Source organism: Candida dubliniensis, chromosome 5 (assembly GCF_000026945.1).
Source record: "Candida dubliniensis CD36 chromosome 5, complete sequence".
Taxonomy (NCBI): Eukaryota; Fungi; Ascomycota; class Pichiomycetes; order Serinales; family Debaryomycetaceae; genus Candida; species Candida dubliniensis.
The window spans coordinates 471,375-483,773 of record NC_012864.1 but is presented as its reverse complement, the minus strand read 5'-3'; the positions used below and the strand labels follow the sequence as shown (position 1 = coordinate 483,773).

The following is a 12,399-nucleotide window of genomic DNA, read 5'->3' as shown; positions in this document are numbered from 1 at the left end:
TGTGCTGAATAGCTCTATCCTTCTAACAATAGTACAAGATATTAATGCTTTCAATTTCTGTCGCGGTGGTTGGTTAACTTACGAAGACCAAAAACAGAAAAAAAAAAAAAACAATTGAAAAAGAAAACCCAAGCTCAAAATATTATACTATATTACATTTTGTTATCGAACACGACTTCTAAAACAAAAAGCTACAGATTAACCCATAGTTCTATATTGTTTTATTCTTATTCTTCTATAGAATCTTTCTTTTCGCTATTTAATGACAAGTCTGCCACAGAAGCTTGTGCTTTACTTTCGTTCAACTTTTTATTTTCTAACTTGTTTTCAATCAAATCATGGAAAGCAATAATAGCTCGAACTAACATACTAATGTATATGATCATCAATTCATCATTTGTTTTGACAGTAAATGCTGTAGCTAATTCATGAGACGAGTCTGAGCTACTGTGTGGATCACTCCCCAGTTGTTGCATCAAATTTGGCAATAAATTAAAAACATTCTGTAATTTCCCCAAGATAGTATGATTCATAGGTAATTTCTTTTGGTAAACCTTATCCAAATAATTGGCAATTTCTCCAAGTTTCTGATGCAAACCCAATAATGATTGATGTGTTTCAGCAACTCTTAATGACAAGTTACCAGCTGCTTGGTCTCTAATATCTCTTAACAAATGCTCAACCCCAATCTCTTCGGCTTCTTCTGCTTCAATCAAAGAAGGAACATGAATAAAAGTCTTCTCAGCAGCAGAACCATCGTTCTTGATATCATCAACGGCAAAATATGCATCTGTTGGAATGCCAACTTCTCTTGGTTGTACGTCAACAATTAACAACAACGGGTTATCAGTGTATCTTCTGAAAACTTCGTTAATTTTCAAATCCGATGGTTTCAATTTAGGCCCTGAATGGTACCAGCCAATCAATTTTTCTTTGGCATTGATTTTTTTGAACATTTCCCCCATTGAATCTATGAAATTGTGATCCAAAAACCACACTCCAGGATTCTTTTCGTCTTCTTCAAACGGAATTGCATACGAGTTTGTGACTTTAATTGTGTCGGTAGAGTTGTCTCCCAATATTACCCCAACGACTCTTTTCTTGGAATCTTTGGCAACTCTATTATAATGATCCACTACCGATAGTAAAACCAATGGAGAAACCACTACTGATTTATCCAAAAGTGCCAATTCATTTGTACTAGTTGCAGCTGTAGACATGATGAATTATAAGCTCCTGCTATTGTCTGTATTTTTGTATGAAGAAAAAAGAATTGATATAACAGCAAAGGAGTTTTCTCTTGGGTGTTTTAATAAACTTGGTGGTTTGTTCAAGTTGCGAGAAATTTTGCCTTCGATAGATTTAATCAACACGACCCAGAAAAAAAAAAAATTAGAGAGACGTGTAAAATAGCACAATTAACAAAGAAGAAGAAGATCATCATCATCATCATTAATTCACATTAGAAAGTTTCAATACCACAAATTACAAAAAACCGGTGGTTTAAGTTGTTTCTGTTGTGTTTTATTTTTAATCTGATTATTTTCTTATGTTTGGACAGATAGTAATAGGGCCTCCTGGATCCGGGAAGTCTACTTATTGTCATGGGATGTATCAGTTTATGTCAGCAATTGGAAGAAAGCTGTGCATTATAAATCTCGACCCAGCGAACGACCGATTACCTTACCCCTGTGAGTTGGACATACGTGACTATATAAGTTTAGAAGAGATAATGGAGGAGTTAGATTTGGGTCCTAATGGAGGGTTAATGTATGCATTAGAGCTGTTAGACAAACAGGGCATAGATTTATTCATTGGCAAAATTGAACAATTAATCAACGAGAGCAACTATTTGTTATTTGATTGTCCTGGACAGGTTGAATTATTCACTCATCATAATTCCCTCTATAGAATTTTCAAAAAGTTAACTCAGCTCAAGCGATTGAGACTATGTGTTGTATCATTAATCGATTGCATTTATTTAACTAGCCCCTCACAGTATATATCCATATTGTTATTAAGTTTAAGATCAATGCTACAATTGGATCTACCTCATGTAAATGTTATCAGTAAAATAGACATGTTGAAAAACTATGGAGACTTGCCATTCAGATTGGATTACTATACTGAAGCTCAAGATTTGCAGTATTTGACTCCATATTTAGAAAAGGAATCTAATTCGGTATTGGGACAGAACTATGTGAGGTTGACAGAACTAATTGGAGAACTAGTTGAAGATTTCCATTTGGTTTCTTTTGAAGTATTGTCAGTGGAGAATAAAAAGAGCATGATAAGCTTATTGAGTGTTATAGATAAGGCCAATGGTTATAGTTTTGGTAGTGAGATTGGTGGAGATACAATATGGAGTGAAGCTACTCGACAAAATGGTAGTGGGAATGGAGGCTATCAAGATGTAGATATCCACGAACGATGGATAGATCACAAAGAAGAGTATGATGCAGAAGAAAGAAGACAAGAACAAGCATTCAAGGAGAGTCTACCACAAGAAGAAGTGGACAATAAGCCATTGACAGAAGATGAAGAATGGGAAGCTGCATTGAAAGACTGGGAAGAGAAACATGGAGGAGAAGGTGCCATGTTGAGATAAATATATTGTTTTTAGTTTTTGAAGTTTCTGGTGTAGAAATGTATGGTAGATGGTTCTAGACTGAAATGGAGCTCTTGTTTTTTTTTTTTTTTTTCTCCCTTTCTTAGCTCTCGCTCTCATCGCCCCGGTCCATATATTTATGTAAGTTTCTTTTAATTATTAACAAACTTGCTGAAAAGAAATAGAACTTGAGCTTATCACACAGTGTCTAGTTTGTTTGTCGACTTTTTATTCATAAGTTGCATTGCTGTGTTTGTATATTAGAAGGATGTCCAGCACGCCAAAACTTACTACCCAAACCCACGCACAATACTCTGATCAAGATGGATTCCAACAGCTCACTACACAAATAGATTCAACTATAACCAATTTAAAACAAAAGAGGGATTATTTACAGGACCAATTAGTTCAATTTGAGTCAGTTCATCAAGGTTTGAAAGCATCTGGTGATTCAACAACCCCAATTAAGTTCCAGTTAGATGATGGGACGATGATTGAAAAAACCAAATCGGAAGCAATCGAATTTCTTGATAAAAGGGTTACTGAAATTAAAGAGGCATTAACACAGTTTAACACCAAAATAAATGAAGCAGAATCAACGAAGGAGAAATTGAATCAATATAACCAGTTTGTACAAGAAGGTGGCAATCATGAAGATTTACAACAGGATAAGTTGAATGAAGAAGGGCTTCCCTTTGTTGATATTCAGGAAGAGCTTGATGAAGACGGGAATGTGATAAATGTTGAATTTAAAGATGTTCAAAAGGATACTGCTATTGATAAAAGCCAGAATAATACTCATGAGACTCCTAAAGTTGAAATGTTAGAGGAAAAGATAGACGAGACAAAGAAACTTGACAAGATTGAACAATCTGAAAATGATGAATTTCAGGCGTTGCTTGAAGATATGGAAATTATTTCTAAGGATAAAAAGGCACAAGAACTAAATTTTGATCAAGATGATTTATTGGACAAAATAGACAAATTGCAAATCAGTGCTGAGGATAAATTTAAATTGAAACAAGTCTGTGTTGAAGAGTTTAAGAATTTAGAGCCAGAACACGACACCGGTGATAAAATAGAAGAAAATAGTGGCGGTGATAAAACTATTGGTAATTTTGAGAATCTTGCTATTGATAAGAATGATTTGATAGAGTTGGAATTATTAGCAGATGATTTTGATGACTCGGAGACTTTTCAGGGGGAACATTACGACGATGATGAAGAATGGGATTATGAGTTTGATGAAGAAGAAGAAGAAGAAGATGATGATGATATTGCAGATGAATTATTGTATGGTGGAGGCAGGGCCAAGATTATTGGAAGTGACGAAAAATCAAACAATATGTTATGGGATCAAATTATAAATCTAAGAAAAAACAAACTTGTTGCTACTGATAAAGTAGCTGATGAGATTGAAGAAAACGCAGGTAACGAGAAGAAACCTAAAGCAGTCAGGTTTGCTGAGCACTTGGATATCAATGAAGTGGAGAATATTAGTGAGAGTTTGAGGAACCCACCACCAGAAACTGCTAAAATATCTTTGTTTAAGCAAAACCGGATGACTGCACAACATAAAAATAGAACACAAGAAATAAAGGAGACTGTTGAAAATGATTCAGTCATGACAGATGTTTCCGAAAACGATGTGATGAGTGACATAGTTGAAAAAGAGCCAGTGATGACGGATATAATTGAAAAAAATGATGATAATGATGATGAGATAGTTGATAGTGGTGGCGTTGTCGAAAGCACTATTATTGAGCACGAGCCTGTTGCCACAGTAAATGAACCTACACCAGAAGTTAGGACAGGCACTGTATCACAAAAACCAGTTTCCAGATTCAAAGCAATGAGATCTAGTATTCCCTCGAAGAATACTGAGAAATTGAATTCTCAAGCACCTGCGAAAATTCCTATACCTGGTAATGCAGAGAACGAGGCAGAACCTCTGGAATCATCGACGAGTTTGTCGGTTTCGGAATTACGGGATTTACAACTGGATATGGACAAAATGGCTCAAGCTTATGTTTCAGGGATGTACGATGATGATATAGTTACTGAAGGGCCAGTAGTCCACAAACTAGATGATTTTGAAACTTTGAATAAAATGGTAGAGGCGAAAAAACAAGACAATGAAGAGTTGGGAATACAAGAGCATGATGCTGTATCTAATGAAGTGGGAATGGAAATTGACGAAGAAGAAGAAGAAGATGATGATGATGATGATGAAGGCCCAATTTTAGTAGATGAAATTGTTGAAAATGAATTGGATGAATCAAACGGAGTTTTCAATGACGAAGTAATTTTGGATCGAGAAATTCGTGAGAATTATCATAAATTACGCAATAAATTAATATTAGATCAGAATGGGTTCAAAAAAACGCAACAGGAATTGGAAATGGAGCCCGTAGATGAGGAAGGTAATCCAATTAAAATAAGTAGGTTCAAAGCTGCAAAAATGAATCGTGGAGGTTTATCTTAGACAACCAGCCAATTACAGTTCAGATAATTAAATTCTCTTTTGTGTTTGTTTTTTCTTTAAAAATAGATGTAATTGTATTAGAGATATGTAGGTTTGGTAAAATGATGCAGATATCCATGGATAATCAACCAATTATAGTGAACTTCCAAAAAAAAAAATGAAATGAAATCTGGGGAAAGCATTGAATTACTGTCAGACATTAATAACAAATTGTGGGGCAAATCGGAACAATGACAAAGAGGCAGTACCAGGTATTAGAAAGAGAAGGGCGGACTTTTGCATTACCAGACTGCAATCGTTAGTAATTGATGTGTCGCGCAGATAAACTAGTAAGCCCAAAACTTTGGAAACAACAAAGTCTTCAGGCTCGTGTTTGAAGTTTGCAAAGGTGTCTTAATAGCTGATAACATATATGCCCACAACCAACTGAATATAAACAGACTAGAAGTATCCTTGGAGAGAATGACATAATTTCAAATCTAATAGGAACAGCCATGTTGTCGTCGTGCAAAATTCTTTCAAGTTGCTTATTATTGTGCTTTTCTCCGGGACACTAGTCAATGCTCATAACCAAAAACACACAAAAATAGCTCCGAACTCCGACGCAAACTTGAAAGGAAAAATTTTTTTCTTGGGGGTTTGACTTAGAGACAAGAAAAAAAAAAAGGAATAACAATTGAAAAATTCCTTTCTCACTCCTGACTGTGGTTATAAAATGGCCCGATTCTACATTAAGAGGTCATGCTATTTTGGATCATATTGATTGATTGAATGATCGATAACGTAAAAAAAAAACAAAAGTGGAAAACAAGAGAGCATTAGTATGAAATGTTGAAACAAAGAGTTGTTATGAGGATAAGCTTATTGTTTTAGGAACAACTAAGGAAGTAATTAACCACCACCACAACATCATCATATAGAACACAAAATCAACCATTATATCCACGGGAATATCAGACACCAATACAATTAAAATGGAACTAAATCTGAGTAGAAAAAAAAAATTAGCAGACAAAACTTGGAGTACATAAATGTCGTAGATTGTTGATGTTCCAATTTTGAAAGTTGGGGGAGAGTAGCCTGAAGCTCATTGATTCAAATCGTGAAATACTATTTAATTCAAATCAAGTTATAAAAGGGAATAAAAAAAACCCTGTGATGACAGACGTCTTCTTGACCGTTATTATGTCAAGAACGGAATCTAAACTTCTTCTACGTTGTCGAAACAACAAGAATAATATGCTCGTACCTGGATGATGCCCCACTTTTTTACTCCTCTTTTGGCAACATTTAAAGTATAAAAATCTATTTTTTGCAGTTGTTGATCAACCACTGTAGTTTTTCCCAGTTCCCCTCATACAAAGTCTAGTCTGAACACATCAGTACGTATATATTGTGATAATAGAATCCTGATCGTAAATTATATTGTTGACTTTCATTATGGATAAGGAAGAAAAAGAAAGTGACTAATGCGTATAGCACCCACACAACAGAAACAACATTGAAATGTTGGGTGAACTTCAAGTTGCCGAAGCAATGTTCATTATTCACCAAGAATACAATGCATTATCAATTCAGCCACACGTTCCACTATAATCTAGTTGATAATTGGAATATCTTAAATGGGGAGTGGGAAAAAAAAAAGAGGCTTACTACTATTGTGTAAATTGTTAATTGGACTGTTGGCCCATTCAATTCTTTTGAACATTGTTATTAAGGATATTTGTTGGTTTCATTGGACCCAGAAAAAATCCAATCCAACACTATAATACTCTCCAATAGTTATTTAGCAATAGTAAAAGAGGAGTAAAAACTTGTAACTTAAACGATAGGAAGTCAAAAAAAAAAGAGGGGAGTAAAGTGAAGGAGGGGAACGCTAGAGGCAAAAGTGTGTGGGAGCCAAAGTAAGTCGTGGGAAGGCTTTGGATCTTTCTCCAACAAAAAAAAAAACTGAATCAAAAATGTCGTAGTCTGGTGGTGCTGGTGTTGCTGCCGCTGTTGTTTTTTTTTTGTTGGCTCTCAAAATTGTAAATACTCCGACATTTCTGTGTCAATTTTGTGTTGTTAATTTTAACCGATGATAGACACACACATATACACGTACACGTTTAAATTGGTGTGAATGAATTGAAGAGAATATTGACCGCCTAAAAGAAAAGACAAACAAACTACCAATCGGGTACGACAAAATATTACTATTTACTGTCTTTTTTTTTTTTTTCCCTCCGTCCTTTCCCACATCTTTTTTTTTTTTTGGTATTGTTACAAAAACTTGGCTGTTCTTTTATTCTTTTGGTTTTGTTTTGGGTAAGCCCGGTTTAGGGGGGAAGGGTAATCTAGTTTTGGTTGTTGTTGTAATTTAGTTTGTTCCAAGTTTGTAGTTAGGAATTGGGGGTAAAACTATTTTAATATAAATATAGATTGAGTTTTCAAAGAAAAAATATTTTTCATTGAAATTTTATTTTTATTTTTTTATATTTCTTTATATTTCTTTATATTTCTTTCATTTCTTATCTTTTGACTGATATTCAACGTTGATATAAGTTAAACAATTATATAATTCTATCAATTGAATCAATTAAAAACAATTTACCAATTGTAATTTACCTTCAAAAGTCCCACTTCATTATTATTATTATTATTATTATTATTATTGGTTTTTAATTGGCTTATATATATACATATTCATTTACCCCATTTGTTTTTTATATTATATTATTTTATTTTTTTATTATTTCAAGTAACATCAATTCACAGCAATATTCAATACCATGTCTGCTATTTTAAAACAAAGAGTTAGATATGCTCCATATCTCAAGAAATTAAGAACTGGTGAACAATGTCTCGATTTATTCAAACATGGTCAATATTTGGGTTGGTCTGGATTCACTGGTGTTGGTGCACCAAAAGTCATTCCTACTGCATTAGTGGATCACGTTGAAAAAAACAATTTACAAGGTAAATTGGGATTCCATTTATTTGTTGGGGCTAGTGCTGGGCCTGAAGAAAGTAGATGGGCCGAAAATAATATGATTTTGACCAGAGCTCCCCATCAAGTTGGTAAACCAATTGCTGCTGCTATCAATGATGGTAGAACTCAATTCTTTGATAAACATTTGTCAATGTTCCCCCAAGATTTAACTTATGGATTCTACACCAAGAATAAACCAAACGGATCCAATTTGGATTATACTATTATTGAAGCCACTGCTATAACTGAAGATGGATCTATTGTTCCTGGTCCTGCAGTGGGTGCTTCTCCAGAAATGATTTCGGTTTCTGATAAAATCATTATTGAGGTTAACACCAAAACTCCATCTTTCGAAGGTATTCATGATATTGATATGCCAGTGAATCCACCATTCAGACAACCTTACCCTCATACATCAGCTGATTTCAAGATTGGCAAAACTGCTATTCCTGTTGACCCCGAAAAAGTTGTTGCCATTGTTGAAAGTACTAGTGGTGACAAAGTCCCGCCAAATACCCCTAGTGATGAACAATCTAGAAGTATTGCCAACCATTTGATTGAATTCTTGGAACACGAGGTCAAACAAGGTAGATTGCCAGCCAATTTGCATCCATTACAATCCGGTATTGGTAACATTGCCAATGCTGTTGTTGAAGGGTTAGCATCATCAAATTTCAAAAACTTGACCGTGTGGACCGAAGTCTTGCAAGATTCATTTTTGGATTTCTTTGAATCTGGTTCATTGGATTATGCTACTGCAACTTCGATTAGATTGACCAATGATGGATTTAAGAAATTTTATGACAATTGGGATACTTATTCTAAAAAATTGTGTCTTAGATCTCAAGTTGTTTCCAACTCGCCAGAAATCATTAGAAGATTGGGTGTTATTGCTATGAACACCCCTGTTGAAGTTGATATCTATGGTCATGCTAATTCGACCAACGTCATGGGATCAAGAATGTTGAATGGTTTGGGTGGTTCTGCTGATTTCCTTAGAAATGCCAAATTATCAATCATGCATACACCATCTGCTAGACCTTCCAAAGTTGATCCAACTGGTCTTTCATGTATTGTTCCAATGGCTTCTCATGTTGATCAAACTGAACACGATTTGGATGTTGTGGTTACTGAACAAGGTTTAGCTGATCTTAGAGGATTAGCACCAAAAGCAAGAGCCAAGGTGATCATTGACAACTGTTCTCACCCTGATTATAAACCACAATTACAAGAATACTATGATAGATCAGTATTCTATGCCACCAAGAAAAAGACTTTACACGAACCCCACATTTTGAGAGACGTGTTTAAGATGCATTTGAATTTCCAAGAAAATGGTACTATGAAATTAGATTCTTGGGATAAAAAATTCTAAGCTGTTGTGTTGTGATCACTACAAGTTTTTTTAACCATTACTTTTGTCTAGTTTATTATAAATTGGATCTTTATATTATTTTGCTTTTGATTAGCTTTGATTAGCTGGTAAATTCGGAGGTTTTTTTTTTACAATATCAAAATGTATTTTCTTTCTTTTTCTAATTGCACTTGAAGAAACGAAATTTTATAGAATTATTGATTTTGTATATTAACATTACACCTAACCTTCCCCTTGAAAATAATTGAGAGCATTTTTTGTAGGGTATGCTTTTACTGCTTTGAATACATATTACGGAATTTTTAAATTGAATAAAATTAATATTAAATCATTTGCAACCAACCCAGTCACACACTACTGAAAAAAAAAAAGAAATTATAGAAGAAATAAATCAGCTTTAACTTTAACTTATTTTTTCCAATCTTTCTTCTAATGTATCAACAAATGGTTTAGCTATCCAAAATTCAATAATGTGAGACAGATTATTTTTATGATGATGATATCTAACATAATATTCTTTTTCATGACATTGTAATACTTTTAAAGGATCGTATATACTAAGAAACAAATCACGATTCACGAAAGATAGTGATGATGATGATGATGATGATGATGATGATGATGATGATGATGATGATGATGAAAAATAATGATCATTTCTAAGAAAAACAATATCTTGAATATACATTAATTGTGGATTCATCAATGATAAATAATAATTCTTGTCATGACTTTTGGTGGTTACACATGTTGAAATGGGAGAATCAGAAATAGTATTTTCATTTCGAGCCATTATGTTTGATGTCCGGAAGATATTGGAGGATGAATGAGTTTGTTGCAAAAACCTCTGTATTCTTAAAAAAGTGTGATCTTTAGGGTAGGCTTTATATATATATACTCTTGAAAAACATGTGTGTGATTATAGAACTTTTTAAAACGTGTTCTGTTTCTTGCAGCCATGATCTTGGGTTGAGTTTGAACACAGTAAGGTAAGGGATTCAATAGATTCACACATTTGGAGTGTCTCATTGCTCCATCTCTCTTATTCGATTTTATGAAAATTTATTTCGATATATGACTTGGTGATTTGATGTTGCCAATTACATTCTTAATCTTTGAATTGGTCTGTAAATGTTCCTCAATTATGGTGCTCTATCTATACTATCTGGTTCCAATACAGTAAATACTCGACTATATAACGTTTACATTAAAATCAGTTTGTACAATGTTTATACTACTACTATCAAAATCTGCCATAAAAGAGTTGGTCCAGAAAAGTTACTTTCAAGTATATGGTTGGCATGGCTCAAACTAAGAAGCAAAATCAAGTGGGTGGAAGAAAAAAAATATGTTAGAATTGTTCAAAACAAAAAAAAAAAAATTATCCCCAAAACCGTTGTTGATCCAATTGAAACACTATAGAACTACTATGAAAATTTCAGTAGTAACACCTTTATTATTAACTTTTCTTCTGCTAACTACTGCTCATGGTGGTCATGAACAAGAATCATTAAAAATCAAACCACAAGATTTATCATGGCAGGACTGGCATATGAAGGAAGAACATGGGTTAGAAGAATATGATGGGAAAACATTTTTTATATTACATGATTTGAATAATAATGGTATACTTGAACCCAAAGAAATATTAAATTTGTATGGATTGGTACATAAAATCATTATTGGTGATGGATCAGGAATGGGACAAGATAAAATTGAAGTGACACCTGAACTTCAAAAACAAGCTGTTGAGAATATTTTCGAATTGATACCTCATGGCAATCCTGAAGGAATTTCCCAAATTGAATGGTTGAAATTTTATGAAAATGGTGGTAGATTACCTGATTTAGGATATGGACCAGGTCATCATTTGGGATTTGAAGAAGAATATGAAGAACATCATTGGAGAAAATACCATGCTAATGATGATCCTGATGTTAAAGTGAAACATAAGGAGGATATTGAACATGAGTTGTTACATCATCAACAAGAGATTGAAGAGACTCATGATAGATCGAGTCGATTGAAGAAGTTTGTTGGTGATTACTGGTCGGAGATTAATATAGAAAACCTTAAACCAAAATATAGAAAGCAACAGAAATAAAAACAATCTTTCCCTGTGAATGAAAAGATACTTATTCTTTACTTGTATAAGCCTTCTGTTAGTTTGGTTGTATAGGAGGAGTAGAAATAGTAAGTAAGTTGAATATAATACACACCACCAACAGTACAATTTCTAATACATTTTAAAACGATTTGAACACATGAACCAACTAACTTAGGTGTAGGTAGCTTGAACTAAACGCTGACACTATTGTTACTAAAGATTAAATTCCTTCTCCGCATATTCCTCAAAGAGCCGTTAAATTGACAGTGGTATTTTCACCGACATTAACAGGTTAAGTACAATATGTATCATTTCAAGTGTACATCAAAGCTATACAAATGAGTATGATAGTTTTTGTTGTCGTCAATGTCAAATAATACAGAAATCACATTATACAAGATTCTATTGTGGTTATGATAATGGTTGTGGTTATAGTCGCGTGTTTGGCCTTTGGCAATTTGACATTTTATGTAACAGTAACAGTAACAACAAGAATAAACAATAGAGGGATTGTCCCATTACTAGTAGTAGTTTTCTATCACAAAGTGTAATTTTAGTAGTACGTAGTAATTTTTAAATTAAGAATGAAACTAATTTTCATATTTTTCGTGTAAGAATGAAAGAAAGAAAGAATGAATGAATGAATGAAGTTTATTGCTTTGTTGTTCTAAAATTTCATATTGGAATTTAATCGTGTACGTGTGTGTGTGTTTGAATATTTTTGTCCCATTTACTCCAGTTTGACCATACAAATTACTACTACCTACCCTTCCGAAGTTGGACTAAAGTTTATATCTCTCTCTGTCTCTTGTAACCTGTCTACCTTCTAATACTTGGGTTGTCTTCCCCTTTG

The 12,399-nt window shown here is 33.7% G+C and overlaps 6 protein-coding genes across 6 annotated transcripts; 4 read left to right on the top strand and 2 right to left on the bottom strand. All coding sequences in view use genetic code 12, as the record gives it.

Annotated features, from left to right (window-relative positions):
• Window positions 1-227: 227 nt before the first annotated feature.
• On the bottom strand, window positions 228-1,220 carry CD36_51880 (proteasome regulatory subunit, putative; the record flags this gene model as incomplete). Its single annotated transcript, XM_002420448.1, has 1 exon — window positions 228-1,220. The coding sequence occupies one exon, from the start codon at window positions 1,218-1,220 to the stop codon at window positions 228-230; it is 993 nt and encodes a 330-aa protein (XP_002420493.1).
• A 329-nt stretch (window positions 1,221-1,549) lies between these two features.
• CD36_51870 (ATP-binding protein, putative) lies at window positions 1,550-2,608 on the top strand (the record flags this gene model as incomplete). Its single annotated transcript, XM_002420447.1, has 1 exon — window positions 1,550-2,608. One exon carries the CDS (start codon window positions 1,550-1,552, stop codon window positions 2,606-2,608), a length of 1,059 nt encoding a protein of 352 aa, XP_002420492.1.
• Window positions 2,609-2,876: 268 nt separating this feature from the next.
• On the top strand, window positions 2,877-5,093 carry CD36_51860 (bud site selection protein, putative; the record flags this gene model as incomplete). The annotated part of the gene is made up of 1 exon (XM_002420446.1): window positions 2,877-5,093. One exon carries the CDS (start codon window positions 2,877-2,879, stop codon window positions 5,091-5,093), a length of 2,217 nt encoding a protein of 738 aa, XP_002420491.1.
• A 2,771-nt stretch (window positions 5,094-7,864) lies between these two features.
• CD36_51850 (acetyl-CoA hydrolase, putative) lies at window positions 7,865-9,439 on the top strand (the record flags this gene model as incomplete). Its single annotated transcript, XM_002420445.1, has 1 exon — window positions 7,865-9,439. The coding sequence occupies one exon, from the start codon at window positions 7,865-7,867 to the stop codon at window positions 9,437-9,439; it is 1,575 nt and encodes a 524-aa protein (XP_002420490.1).
• A 403-nt stretch (window positions 9,440-9,842) lies between these two features.
• CD36_51840 (conserved hypothetical protein) lies at window positions 9,843-10,232 on the bottom strand (the record flags this gene model as incomplete). The annotated part of the gene is made up of 1 exon (XM_002420444.1): window positions 9,843-10,232. The coding sequence occupies one exon, from the start codon at window positions 10,230-10,232 to the stop codon at window positions 9,843-9,845; it is 390 nt and encodes a 129-aa protein (XP_002420489.1).
• A 636-nt stretch (window positions 10,233-10,868) lies between these two features.
• On the top strand, window positions 10,869-11,543 carry CD36_51830 (secretory pathway protein, putative; the record flags this gene model as incomplete). The annotated part of the gene is made up of 1 exon (XM_002420443.1): window positions 10,869-11,543. The coding sequence occupies one exon, from the start codon at window positions 10,869-10,871 to the stop codon at window positions 11,541-11,543; it is 675 nt and encodes a 224-aa protein (XP_002420488.1).
• Window positions 11,544-12,399: the final 856 nt, after the last annotated feature.